General features: G+C 40.8%; 2 protein-coding genes across 2 annotated transcripts in view; both read left to right on the plus strand.

Moving 5' to 3' along the window:
• The window catches only part of LOC104941464 (complement C1s subcomponent-like), a gene marked incomplete at its 5' end in the record, with an annotated part of 5,788 nt that extends 1,617 nt beyond the window's left edge, over positions 1 to 4,171 (plus strand). Inside the window, 6 exons of the mRNA XM_010766564.1 lie at positions 1,412 to 1,562; positions 2,110 to 2,225; positions 2,313 to 2,394; positions 2,492 to 2,626; positions 2,729 to 2,803; positions 2,992 to 4,171. Coding sequence (XP_010764866.1) covers positions 1,412 to 1,562; positions 2,110 to 2,225; positions 2,313 to 2,394; positions 2,492 to 2,626; positions 2,729 to 2,803; positions 2,992 to 3,800 — 1,368 coding nt within the window. The remainder of the gene's footprint in view (positions 1 to 1,411; positions 1,563 to 2,109; positions 2,226 to 2,312; positions 2,395 to 2,491; positions 2,627 to 2,728; positions 2,804 to 2,991) is intronic.
• Positions 4,172 to 4,687: 516 nt separating this feature from the next.
• On the plus strand, positions 4,688 to 12,440 carry LOC104941465 (complement C1r-A subcomponent-like; the record flags this gene model as incomplete). Its single annotated transcript, XM_010766565.1, has 11 exons — positions 4,688 to 4,774; positions 5,121 to 5,334; positions 6,794 to 6,977; positions 8,107 to 8,247; positions 8,768 to 8,973; positions 9,052 to 9,199; positions 10,032 to 10,150; positions 10,236 to 10,314; positions 10,706 to 10,840; positions 12,040 to 12,114; positions 12,238 to 12,440. Coding segments are annotated over exons 1-11 (1,530 nt in total), but the record flags the coding sequence as incomplete, so codon positions are not given.
• Positions 12,441 to 12,582: the final 142 nt, after the last annotated feature.

Genomic DNA, 12,582 nt, shown 5'->3' on the forward strand with positions numbered 1-12,582 from the left:
AAAGTCCCGCCCATCTACGTCCGACCCATGGGACCTTATTTCGGAAAAATCATGTATTGAAGTCAATGGAGAGAGAAAACGTATCGTTCGGTTCCGTTTGAATTGTGCCACGAATTACACATATGATGTTTGTCAATCTTAAAATTAATTTCCATGTCAAAAAAGTCACAGTTTGTCGTAAAACTGTTGAAAGATAAGACTATGAAAAATACGCAACTAGAAAGACTACAAATCCCAGAATCCCGGTCCTGCATGCTGGCTCTACCAAGGCACACAGGGGATAGGTTCGCCTCATTCTGAAAAGAAAAAGAAGTGAAATGTGCCAACGTGACGGCCTATCCCCTGTGTGCCTTGGTAGAGCCAGCATGCAGGACCGGGATTCTGGGATTTGTAGTCTTTCTAGTTGCGTATTTTTCATAGTCTTATCTTTCAACAGTTTTACGACAAACTGTGACTTTTTTGACATGGAAATTAATTTTAAGATTGACAAACATCATATGTGTAATTCGTGGCACAATTCAAACGGAACCGAACGATACGTTTTCTCTCTCCATTGACTTCAATACATGATTTTTCCGAAATAAGGTCCCACGGAGCTCCCCCGGAAAGGGAGGGACTTCGCCTCTCTATAATAACTTTTTTAATGGTTTCCTCCTCACCTGAAAAAATATGAAAACTCAATAATAGTTACATTTTTGATTTAATTTGATTGTATTATACAAATATGAGCCCAACTAAAAAGGTCTTGAGTTGGCCCTTCTTAAAAGTATGAGCAAAATGAAATATGTATGAACTTCCACATGAGTGTGACACTAGAGCAGGGGTGTCCAAACTACGGCCCGGGGGCCAAATGCGGCCCGCGGGCCATTTTTAATTGGCCATCAGCTAATTCCAAAAGTATAATGAAATATGGCCCACAAATGAAACTTGTGCTTGTCTTGTATTGTACTTATCAAATATATATGTAAACATGTATGACAATTAAAGTTGAAAACTATTTCTAACCGATCTAAGTTGATCAGAAAAAAGCCCAATAACTTATTTGTGTAACAATCTTGAAATACACCCTTCATATTTCCTCTTATTATAATCAATCTGAAGCTTCTGTTTTAAGGGATGAGCTGCTAACAAAATAAAGGAAACCCTCTGGAGAGCTGGGATGTAGGCTGTTGGTTTTCTTAAAGCATTTTCAAGTATCAAGCATCATTTACCTACATTTGATTGATTTTGCTAACTTATAACTGAACTTATGAGGCAAAATACTTCTCCTCTAGCGAGCGGCCCAGCCCTTCCTATATTTTTCTGTATGTGGCCCTCTGTGAAAAAAGTGTGGACTACCCTGCACTAGAGGGAACTGTTCATAGACAGTCAGGTACATTGTGAGACATCACCTGTCTTGTTGTGTTCACAGATTGAGACTCACTCTGAGACTCTGGGGTCGTTCTGCGGGAACACGCCTCCCCCCTCTCCCTTTCTCACTCACTCTCATCGTGTTCAAATCCGCTTCATCTCTGATGGCTACGGCACTAACAAAGGCTTCAGTCTGGCCTTCAGGACCAGAGGTACTGCATTCTCCTCACATGAGACACCATAGAGAGGTGCAGGGATCACATGTTTTTGTAGGCAAACTCTGAAGTTAGGGTTCGCTCGCTAAAAAGCAATGGGATGTTTCCATTGGATTTCACAATATTACTGAAAATAAGATCTGTGGAAAACAAACGTTATGATTCTAACGTGTTGTTTTCAGCACGGTCCTTTCTACATATGTTATATTCATTAGGTCACGTCACCGCCGCTAAGCTAAGGGTGGCTAATGTTTGGAGTGATGACGTTTAGTAGTCTCATTTAGACACTTTGATAGCAAGTTTCATTTTCAGACATTCACGAGAGGGAAATTTACATACGTCATTTACAGACGTTATTTCAGGCGTCTAACCAAAGAGATGTTTAAAAAAAACTTGAAAGACAGGGCAACCAGAAGTGGTAAAATGCTGACTAATATCCGTGTTTTAGGACTCATTACTGCACCACCTAATGGGAAGATTGTTTGTTATGAAGTTTGTTTGATCACAAAGTATCACAATTGCTCCTTTCACATGTTGATTACAGATAAGGTGTGTCCGGCGGTGGTGACCTCTGACTCCACTGTGACGCCTCAGCAGGCAGAGTATCGTCGGGGGGAAACAGTGACAGCAACTTGTGATCTAGGCTACGTCGCAAATACTGTGAGTGTGCAGAACCTTTTTAATGTATTTAAATGCGATGTATTTATACCCCTGTTACGCTAATTAAATCATTCTTTTGCAAAATAGCAAGGCACCCAGGCCCTGATAACACAGTATGAGACGACATGCCAGGACATAGGCGAATGGACTCCCAATTACAAATGTGAACGTGAGTCTGACTATCGGTTCCTTCTTAGCTGGAGAATGTATCCTGATTCTTTTTCTTTTTTCATACTGACACATTTTCTTCATTGGACCACATTTAGCTGTTGATTGCGGTTATCCTGATATCCCAGAAGATGGCATCCTTCAGCTGGTGGAGTCAGATAACACCCAGACAAAGTACAAAGACCAGATCCAGTTTCACTGCAGCTCAAAGTACTACACACTGGAAGGAGATGGTAATTAAATAGATTTAGATTGTACACATCCATTGTCTGATTGCTTACATAAAAGTGTTCTGGCTTTGTTGTTTCCCCAATCCTCTTTCTTCCATCTTTCAGACACGTACACCTGCAGCGCCAGTGGTGATTGGTCATCAGGGAGTGGCAACACAGAGATGCCAAAATGCATTGAAGGTACGACTTTCAGTTTGCCACAGATCTTATTTTCTGCTATATTCCAAAACCCAAATTCTTGAGGGGGGGGGGAAGCGCTGTGCGATGCTAACTTCCAGGTCGTCCTACAAAAATACAATATTCCTGCACCGCGCTATTAGTTACATTTTTGAATTATGAATCTATTGATGATATTTTGTGTATTACAGTGTGCGGGAAGCTTGACAGACACCTAGCAAGTGCCGGCAGAATTGTTGGAGGTAAGGATGCAACCCTGGGAGAGATACCTTGGCAGCTTCTGATTATCGGTCGGGGCAGAGGAGGAGCGACTCTGATCAGTGACCGATGGGCTGTCACAGCAGCTCATGTGGTGGAAGGTAAGAAGGTAGAAGCTACCCGTGTGTACGGTGGACTGGTAGACGGAGGAACAAGAGAAATATTGCCTAAAGGAGTTCTGTTGGACATTGAGAGGATCATCATTCATCCCAACTACGCCCAAGGCATGGCGGACCGCAACAATTTCGACAATGATATTGCTCTTATCAGATTCTCTTCCAGGGTGAATTTGAGCCCAAACCTCCTTCCCGTCTGTCTGCCGCAGTCGAACAGGGGCTTTAGTGACGGTGAACATGGCACGGTGTCAGGCTGGGGGGGGACGGAGACTGCAGGGATTTCTGAAACCCTGAAATACGCTCATATTAATGTCTACTCCTCTACAGTGTGTCAAAATACACCGGGAACTCCCAAATCCACGGTTCATGGGATAACTCCCGAACCCATGATGTTCACCCGTAACATGTTCTGTGCTGGATCTGCTACAGCGGACAGCTGCAGGAGGGACAGCGGGGGTCCGCTGGTGATGCCCATGGTGCTTGAAGGCAATGAGCCCTACTATCTGACCGGCATTGTGTCCTGGGGAGCCATCTGTCGTCAGAAGCAGTTCAAGGGTTATTATGTCAAGGTGGAGAATTATGTAGCCTGGATCAAGGAGACAATGGATTCAGTCGAGCAATCCTAGAAGGAGACTACTTTTTTACTAACCTTTATATCGTTATAATCCAAGTCTGATTCAGATCTTAGAATAGACTATACTATTGTAATGGCGTATCAACATTAATAACATTAAGCACGACCTTCTTACTACACTTTTGTATTAAACACATCTGCAAATATACTGCAGAGAGTGTGGGCTTTAACCAACTTCATAACACGATGTATCTTTGTCTTTTAATCAGCTTATACACTCTGTCTGTAACTTGACATCCATTCCCTGGAACGCTTCATTATTTCATGATTGAACTGTAAATCAAAATGTTTTTGAGCGCTGTGTGTTTCCCTGATACTGAAGTGCTCTCACATGACAAACAATAAAACTTCATAACTCATGTTGTTGCTCTCCTGTTTACATTTTGTATTTCTAGCATACATTCAATGTTCATAGACAACCACAAACCAAATGTCATGTTTCTCTAATTTGATGTGTTTGTTTGTTTCAAAGTATATTATTAACACGATTGTCTTTGACCAGGAGATAGTGTTTGACTAACCTCTAAATGAAACGCCTGGCTTCTGTGTTTGAAGACGCTGAAAAAGACTAGCAGCCCCCTCTAGTGATGGATTCAGGTTTTATGAGGAATTAACATATTGGACCTGAAAGCTACAATTATAATCAGTGTAGTTTTTCTCAATAGATAATAATGTATAGTTCAAAAGCTCTTCCTAATTGTGTATTTCAAATGAACTATTCCCCGCATCGACCCTGTTTTCTACATTTTTAAAATCACGAGCTTGTTTCGATTTTGCCAAAACAAACAAGGCTTATTCCTGGCATTAACGCAGAGAGTTGCTAAACACTGCAAACGACGGGAATTAATGTTTCACTTGAATGTGAGACATTTCCCCAAACGGCAGAGGATCATTTCACTCACGGATAAATCCTTAAATCCTTAAATCCTTAAATCCAGCGATGGCGTGGACTTCCTGTATCATCTTGTAAGTTTGGATTTAGTTTTCAACCCATTTTTATGTTTCATTGTAATAGTTTTTGTCATTAATGTCTAGGTTGATTCCAAAATTAACTTTGATTACCATCTGTCATTATGGAGCTGCTTTTTTAATCACCTTGTGTTTTATTCTGTATAACCAATATTACAGATACGCAGTGTTTTATAGGTTGTCTGCCTTTCAGTAACTCACATATTAAAGCCTTAACAATATACGCTTGCCACAGTTGTGTTGATTGTGTCACGTTGTTTACTCTTTTCTCTGTTTGCGTTAACTTTGGACCAGCGGTTCAGATGATAACTATCTGATTTAACTCTGTTTGCACTTCATCCAGGTTCCTGTCAGTGTGTGTGTGTGGGGGCCGGCGGCTGCCAGACTCCGAGCCTGCGATGCACGGGGGGGTCCAGTCCCCCCTCTACCCCCAGCCGTACCCCCCCAACCTGCAGCAGCAGTGGGACCTCAGCGTGCCGGAGGGATACCGCATCACACTCACCTTCACACACCTGGACATCGAGGCTACTGCAGGCTGCTTCTACGACTCCCTCTCAGTCAGAGATATATTTATTCATTTGTTTATTCCACACATGGCAGTTATTCTGAAACAAAACATGTTCAACTTTACAAAACATGCACACTTATACTGGTTTTTTTTTTTTATAGTACATGGTGGAAAGGAGCAGGGAGAAGAACAGCTTAATTGACCTGCCCCTTCTTACAAAAAAAAATGAAATAACCATTATAAAGTAAAATAAAAGCAATATTCTTTCAGTCACAGTCGCTTACAAATACTGAAACAAAACCCCAAATGACCCCTAATTAGACTTTCTTGCTTGCAGCCCTTTAAATCATTCGGTAAAGAATTTCACTTCTTTACACCAACTACAGAGACACACATCTGCTTTAGAGTAGTGCGTGCAAACTGATGCTTAACATTTCATTTCCTCCTATGTTGCTCCTCCTCTGAAATGTCCACCTGAGTTGTAGTGTTTGTAGTTTGACCAGTGCTGTGTAATGCAACTCAACACATTTACACATGTACTGTACTTTAGTACAATTTAGATTTACTTTACCTGTGTATTTTCATTTTATGCTATTTTATACTTTGACTCCAATGCATTTCGGAAGCTACATTGATTTGACAGCTGTAGTTACTTACTTTGATAGACACATTAATGCATCAATAATCATAATCCAGTCATTTAATATTCATCATTCTGAAATGGGCAATAACACAACGAGTATATAGTATAGTATATTTTAATGCCAATTTATCTGTTAAGTAAGAATTTTAAATCAGGACTTTTAATCTTTTTTTATAACAGTATTTTTTACAATGTTAGTATTGCTAATTCTTCTTAAATAGTCCATCTGAGTACTTCATCCACCACTCAATGTGACTCAAGTGCCAGTTTGAAAAACCTGACTAAATATTGACAACATTTTTTCTGCCAAAATGAACATACCTTTTCAAGTTCTGCTGATTTCCCCAAATAGGCATTAGAGTATCCCAGTATAATTAACTGCATGATGGGTATCACTAAAATACCTCTGTGAGCTTCCTAGCAAAGCTCTCTGGTAAACGCTTCCTCCCATTTCCCATTTAATGGTGTCATTTAGATAATTAAACCACTTTCTGTTTTGTGCTCGCTGCCAACTAATTCCCCACATACTAATTTCCCCCCAAACAGATGTGAATGTGTTCTTTTTCCAATATACTAAACTACAACTAGTTTTACATATGCCAGGTCAGAATTTTAAAGGCAAGATTTGCATATAGGCCTACTATCTCAAAATAGTTATACAAATCATACAAATGAATTGTGTTTCTAGTCACCACATTTAGCTCCGTTTTGCTCTCTGCTGACTCGACAGAAGAATTGTTTTTGAGATTTGAACTCTAAATCTAACTTAGACCACTCTTGACTTTGTCTCCTGGTTCGGTGACTCAACAGCAACACTGCAGTAGATTCAGCTGCGCAGTGTATTTTACATTATCTTTTCTTTCAGGTTTTCTACGATAAAGAGGTCCTCGGGAAGTTTTGTGGCCATGAGAACTCAGCTGATGGACATTACCCCGGCAACCAGCCCATCTTGTCTCCAGGCAACAGACTCAGCCTCGTGTTCCAGAGCGACGACAACAACCCGGAGCGCCGCCAGAACGTTGGCTTCTCCGCTCAGTACCAGGCAATAGGTAGCCTAGGAGCCTAATATGTTTGTTTTTGTTATATTATTTGGTTTAGATATATCTTGCAGTATTATTCTGGATACTCGGTGGTGGTATTTAGATGCACTGTAAGTCAAAATAGAGGCAAAGGAAAAGGGGGCGCTCAAAGTTCCTAGCGGACCTACAGACCATACCACATCAATGCTACTACTTTCTAAATTGGTAAACATGGTATGTTCCTCTCTATAGTATCAGTATCTTCCCCAACATGTTGACTGTTGGTGATCAAACCACCTATCTTCTGGTTGTTGGACAACTCTACTTCCTTCTAATCCCACAGTCTGTGTTCAACTCTTCCATAAAACGAAAAAACTAAAGTGCTTAAAACGCAGCTGTAAAATATTATGGTTTGTGTCTGGTTAGATCACCTACCTGTCTATTATTAGTGGCAAGTAGAAAAGAGGACATTGAAACATAATAATTGCCATTACAGGAAGCACAACAAGGGGAACTTGACTTGCAGCTGAGCACAATAAACAACAACAGAAAACACAGAACAATACAAACAAGTAAAATATAATAGATTAGGATGGTACAGTCCTTAGTGTTGGCAGAACGTAGCATTTACCTTTTGAGCAAATTCAGCATGTTTATTGCACTATAAAAAAATAAAATAAAAAAAGAACATATCAATGGTAACTCTTCCACCACTGATCCTCATCCCTCTAACCCAGGGGTCTCAAACTCAAGGCCCAGGGGCCAAATCCGGCCCACGACTTCATTTGATGTGGCCCCGCAAGAGCTTGCAAAGACTATAATACGTTTATTTTACGGTTACATGCAATTTTACAGAAGCAGGTTGCCCATAAACTACATGTCCCACAATGCATCTTGTTATGTGACATGCGCACTGACGAAACTTGCAATTATTTGCCCTAGACTTCTGCTTTCAGACGTAGTTAATTACTAAGTTATTATTCTATTCAATAATAATCCAATTCAGACAATAATGTAATATAATACATTATTTTATATATATATTATATATTTATATAGTTACAACCGGCCCTTTGAGTGCAACCTTTATGCGAATGTGGCCCGTGATGAAATTGAGTTTGACACCCCTGCTCTAACCCAACGTGTCTTTTATCATCAGACATAGACGAGTGTTCTGATCCAGATCCTGAAGACGGCTCAGGTCCGCTCTGCTCTCAGATCTGCCTCAACACCCTCGGCTCGTACCTCTGCTCCTGTCACCACGGATACGAGCTCCGCTCAGACCAGCGCGGCTGTGTGTGTGAGTGTTGAGTATACAGACTGTGTCCATGAGCTTAAAGTTGTAAGAGGGAAACAACATGTACGCTGCAAACTAAATGTGACTCCTCCAGGTACATTTCTCTCCAGTCTGGGATTATTATTTTCTGGTTATTTAGTTTGTATTGTTATCAGCTTTTGATCCAGAACTGCTACAGATGTTAATGGTTACTTCCTCTAGCCCATGCTACACCTTTTACCCAAGTTTAGGGTTAGTAGTTTTGCTCAACTGTCCTAAGTATATCTGCTTAAAGACAAACATACCGAGCGGAAATCATAACCTCCTTTGTGGAGTGAACAAACACTTTTATAAACATTAAATCTAAGTAAATATAGCATTGTTAAAATCCAAACAAGGCGGCAAACAACATGTTCAATTTCATGAATATGATTTGATGGTACGAGTTGGCTAAACAGCGGACGATTGAGCCACTGATGGTGAAGCATGAACAAAGCACCTGAACAAAGCATTTAACATCAATCTCCTTCTTTTGATTTCCCAGTATCCTGCAGCGGCGGTATATTTGATGAGCCAGAGGGACACCTGTTCAGTCCAGGATATCCTGACCCCTTGCCTCATGCTCTGTCCTGTCAGTACTTTATTTCTGTAGAATCTGGCTTCACTGTCGCTCTCAACTTCAATGACAACTTCCACATCGAGAGCGTGGACACTGAGCAAGGAACAATCTGTCCCCATCACTGGTTGCAGGTAACGACGAGCAGCCTCCTTACATTTCATATGAATAACTAAACAGATATAATAACTTAGCTGTGTCTTATTTAAAAGGTGACCGTCCCAGACAGCGAGCCCTGGAAGCTGTGTGGAGGAAAGAGTCCAGGTCTGATAGTCACAAGCTCCAACAGCGTCCGGCTGGACTTCCACACTGACGGGCAAGGCCTGAGCAGAGGCTGGAGCCTGGACTACAGCACACACAGTGAGGGGGGGGGGAGTGGGAGGAGAAATAAGCAATAAAAGTGCTGCAGGGAGGATGTCTTTTTGTAGGTGAACCCTGAAATTAGCATGGCCTTGGTTCCATCCACAAAAAGGCACATTTATTTTTCCACTCCATTTTGGACTATTGAGGAAAATAATCAGGATTGCAAACAAATAATTATGACTTTTTGAAATGATTTAATTATTTCACGTTTTGTTAAGCAAGATAATCTTCACAGCTGATCATCACTTCAAATGTGCCAGAAGTAACCCAACTTTTTTTTTTATCACAGATTAAGCTTCACATTTCAAGAGTGGGGTATTTACTTACTTATGTCGTAGCAAAACAAAAGAGAAAATATCGTTTAGCTTAAAGCTTGTTAAAGCTCTCCTATTATACTCTGTTTCATCAACATATGGTCTAAGATATATACAAAACATGTCTCTGAAGTGTTTGCCTCAAAAAACAATTGTAACATCACAACTTGGCCAAATCTGATTATCTCATTTCAGACAGATTTTTAAATAACCTTTAACATTCTGGGGGAAAATATTCATGTATAAAAGACAAGAAAAAGTGGATTTTGCATAATTGGTTACCTTTAACCACAGACTTTCAGACATCTTTCCAAAAAGACATGACCAATAGACTTTGGGATGAAGGAACTGGAAGTGCAAAAAAAAATGCTAACTCATGTCTGGGACCTAGACTCATTCCTGCAGCACTCTATTCATCAAGTGTCAGAATATGTTGGCAGAGAAACAGTGAAATGCATTTCCCTGCTCACTGTATATGCAGTACATGATACATGTCTGCTTGATATCGTTTCCAGGAGTGAAGTGTCCATTTTCTGGTAGTGTGGATCATGGCCGGGTCACCCCCGACCTGAGCGAGTATTTGTACAGAGACTACATCTTTGTGCGCTGCGACCAAGGATACAAACTCGTGACGGTTAGATCAAACCTTTTTTTGTTTCAATGGAGGGCACTTCTCTGTCATTTTGTGTTTTTACAAGTTCCCCTCTTTACTTTTTCAGGATGGTAAGGAGATTGACGGTTTCTCTACCATGTGTCAAAACAACGGACAGTGGCACCTTCCTCTCCCAGAATGCCACAGTACGTTACCTTTAATCTCCGTCAAAACATCCAATTTAACATAAATGGAAACTGATTTTGGATTCAAGCTTCAAGGCTTTTCTTGTCATGTGTGCATAGCTAGTGTAGATATGACAATGAAAATCTTAGGTCACAGGCTCCTCCAACAGTGCAACACAATAACACAGATACAATAGTGAAAGTGAATGCAATCATAGAAACAGAATATGATATAAACTGTGCAGAATAGTCTTTATACAGTAATTGAAATATTGATATATGTGTGAGTTGCAAACAGATGAATGTTATGTATGTTCTTTCAAAAGTTCACGTTCAGGATGCATGTGTAGTGTTCTTGACAATTTCCTGTGTTCCTCCATATGAAGATGTCCTTATTTTGTTTGTCCTGCAGTTATTGATTGTGGAGAACCTGAAGCTCTGCTGAATGGAGGGGTGAACTTCCTGTCTGGATCTCAGAATCAGTACCTTTCTGTTGTTCAGTATCACTGTCATGAACCATTTTACTCTCTCCTTGGAGGCATGAATGGTGAGATATTGATGTGTAATATGCTATCATGTACAGCTTAAGACTGTTCCCACATTCATACCAGCCATAACCCTCAGTTAGCAGACTCACACGCAACTTACATGGAACTGATAATGCACTTTGAAGGCAGACTGATTTCTTTACTGCTTTGCATCTTACCAATGTTATGTATTTTGCTGTTAATTCTGATGAATTGACAACTGGAGGAATATTTTAGAGTGTGAATGGAAATCAATGGAAGAATGGAAATGCATTCAATACAAAATATATTTTAAAACATATGTATTTTAAGCAAAGTTAAACCAAATGGGCTGAACAAATCAAAGCTACCTTAAACAGTAACCATAAAACAAGCTAGAGAACATTACCCACACTACTAAAAGTTTTGATAAGCAAAAAAATGTTTAGTATGTTTCAATACATGGTATGTCAAGAATACCAGGAAGCTCTACTGCATCAGGTCACATTTTGCAATATGCTACCAGGCATGCTTTTCTGGCTATTTTGAGCCACGATCCTTTGCACAGCGGATATATGAGCAAAAGGATGAAAGTTCAAGCAGCAATTTAAAGAGTATGTCCGACTTGTACGCATACAGCAGGCAACAGTCTGTACATGAGGGCCGCTGCAGTAAATAGGGAAAGTACAAAGTTAATATGCAGTGATTTAGAAGGCAGCCATTGTTTCACAGTCCTTTTAAAGCATCACTGATGGGTGTTGTTGCAGCTGTAGTAATCCAATAAAAGTGCCGTGAGGGACTAAACAAGAGAAAAACATTGTCTGACGCGCAAAAAAGCAGTCTTTCTACTGGTATGCGTTTGACCTTGTATTTGCAAACGAAACAAGCAAACATATAATTATTTCTAGTGCATATCCAGTATAGTGATTGCGTATGCGGTCAACAAAAATGTGTCCTTCCCCAGCTCACTCCATCTATAACAAAGTGCGCCGGTGAAAGCAACCGGATATAACCGCAAACGTCACCACCCTAAATCCAATAGACATGCCCACCACCTATAGTGACTCAAAAAATGTGACGTAACAAACACAGAATATACTTTACGTGTGGCTCCTACAGGTGTGTTCAGGGGTTTTCTGTTTCTCCTGTTACCACACACAACAGTGATACTGACACACACTGGAGTACACTTCTACTCAACTCACTGATTTGTCTTTATGACCCTCTCTCTACTCTGCAGTGGTCTTCACCTGTGAGGCCGACAGAAGTTGGAGATCCAACAGCGATATCGTTGTCAGTCCAGCATGCATACCAGGTACTGCTTTTCATTACAAAATAAAAACCTACAACACTTCATCTTAGTTTGAATTTGAAGTGTGCACTTGTGTGACACTTTGAACATAAATATATGTACTATAAACCTCTCTTTTCCACTCAGTCTGTGGCCAGCCCACAAAGCTCATCGCTGGCTTTCAGAGGATTATTGGAGGCGCTGAAGCTCCAGCCGATACCATCCCTTGGCAGGTGCTCTTGAGGAGTGGAGGAAGAGGAGGAGGCATGGTGATTGCAGACCGCTGGATCATGACAGCAGCTCATAACCTAATGTCTAATGGAAAGCCAGTAACAAACGACGCTGTACAGGTAAGTGTGCATAGGTGGAAGCAAGGCCGGATTAGTACCTCCAGGGGCCCCTGGGTACTGAGCACTCATGGGCCCCCCCCAACCCACGTACCAACAAGTAACACCACGCCTACCCAATCCTACCAACATGACCAATATTTAG

The sequence above is a fragment of the Notothenia coriiceps genome, unplaced genomic scaffold (assembly GCF_000735185.1).
Source record: "Notothenia coriiceps isolate Sejong01 unplaced genomic scaffold, NC01 NC01_scaffold00003390, whole genome shotgun sequence".
Classification (NCBI taxonomy): Eukaryota; Metazoa; Chordata; class Actinopteri; order Perciformes; family Nototheniidae; genus Notothenia; species Notothenia coriiceps.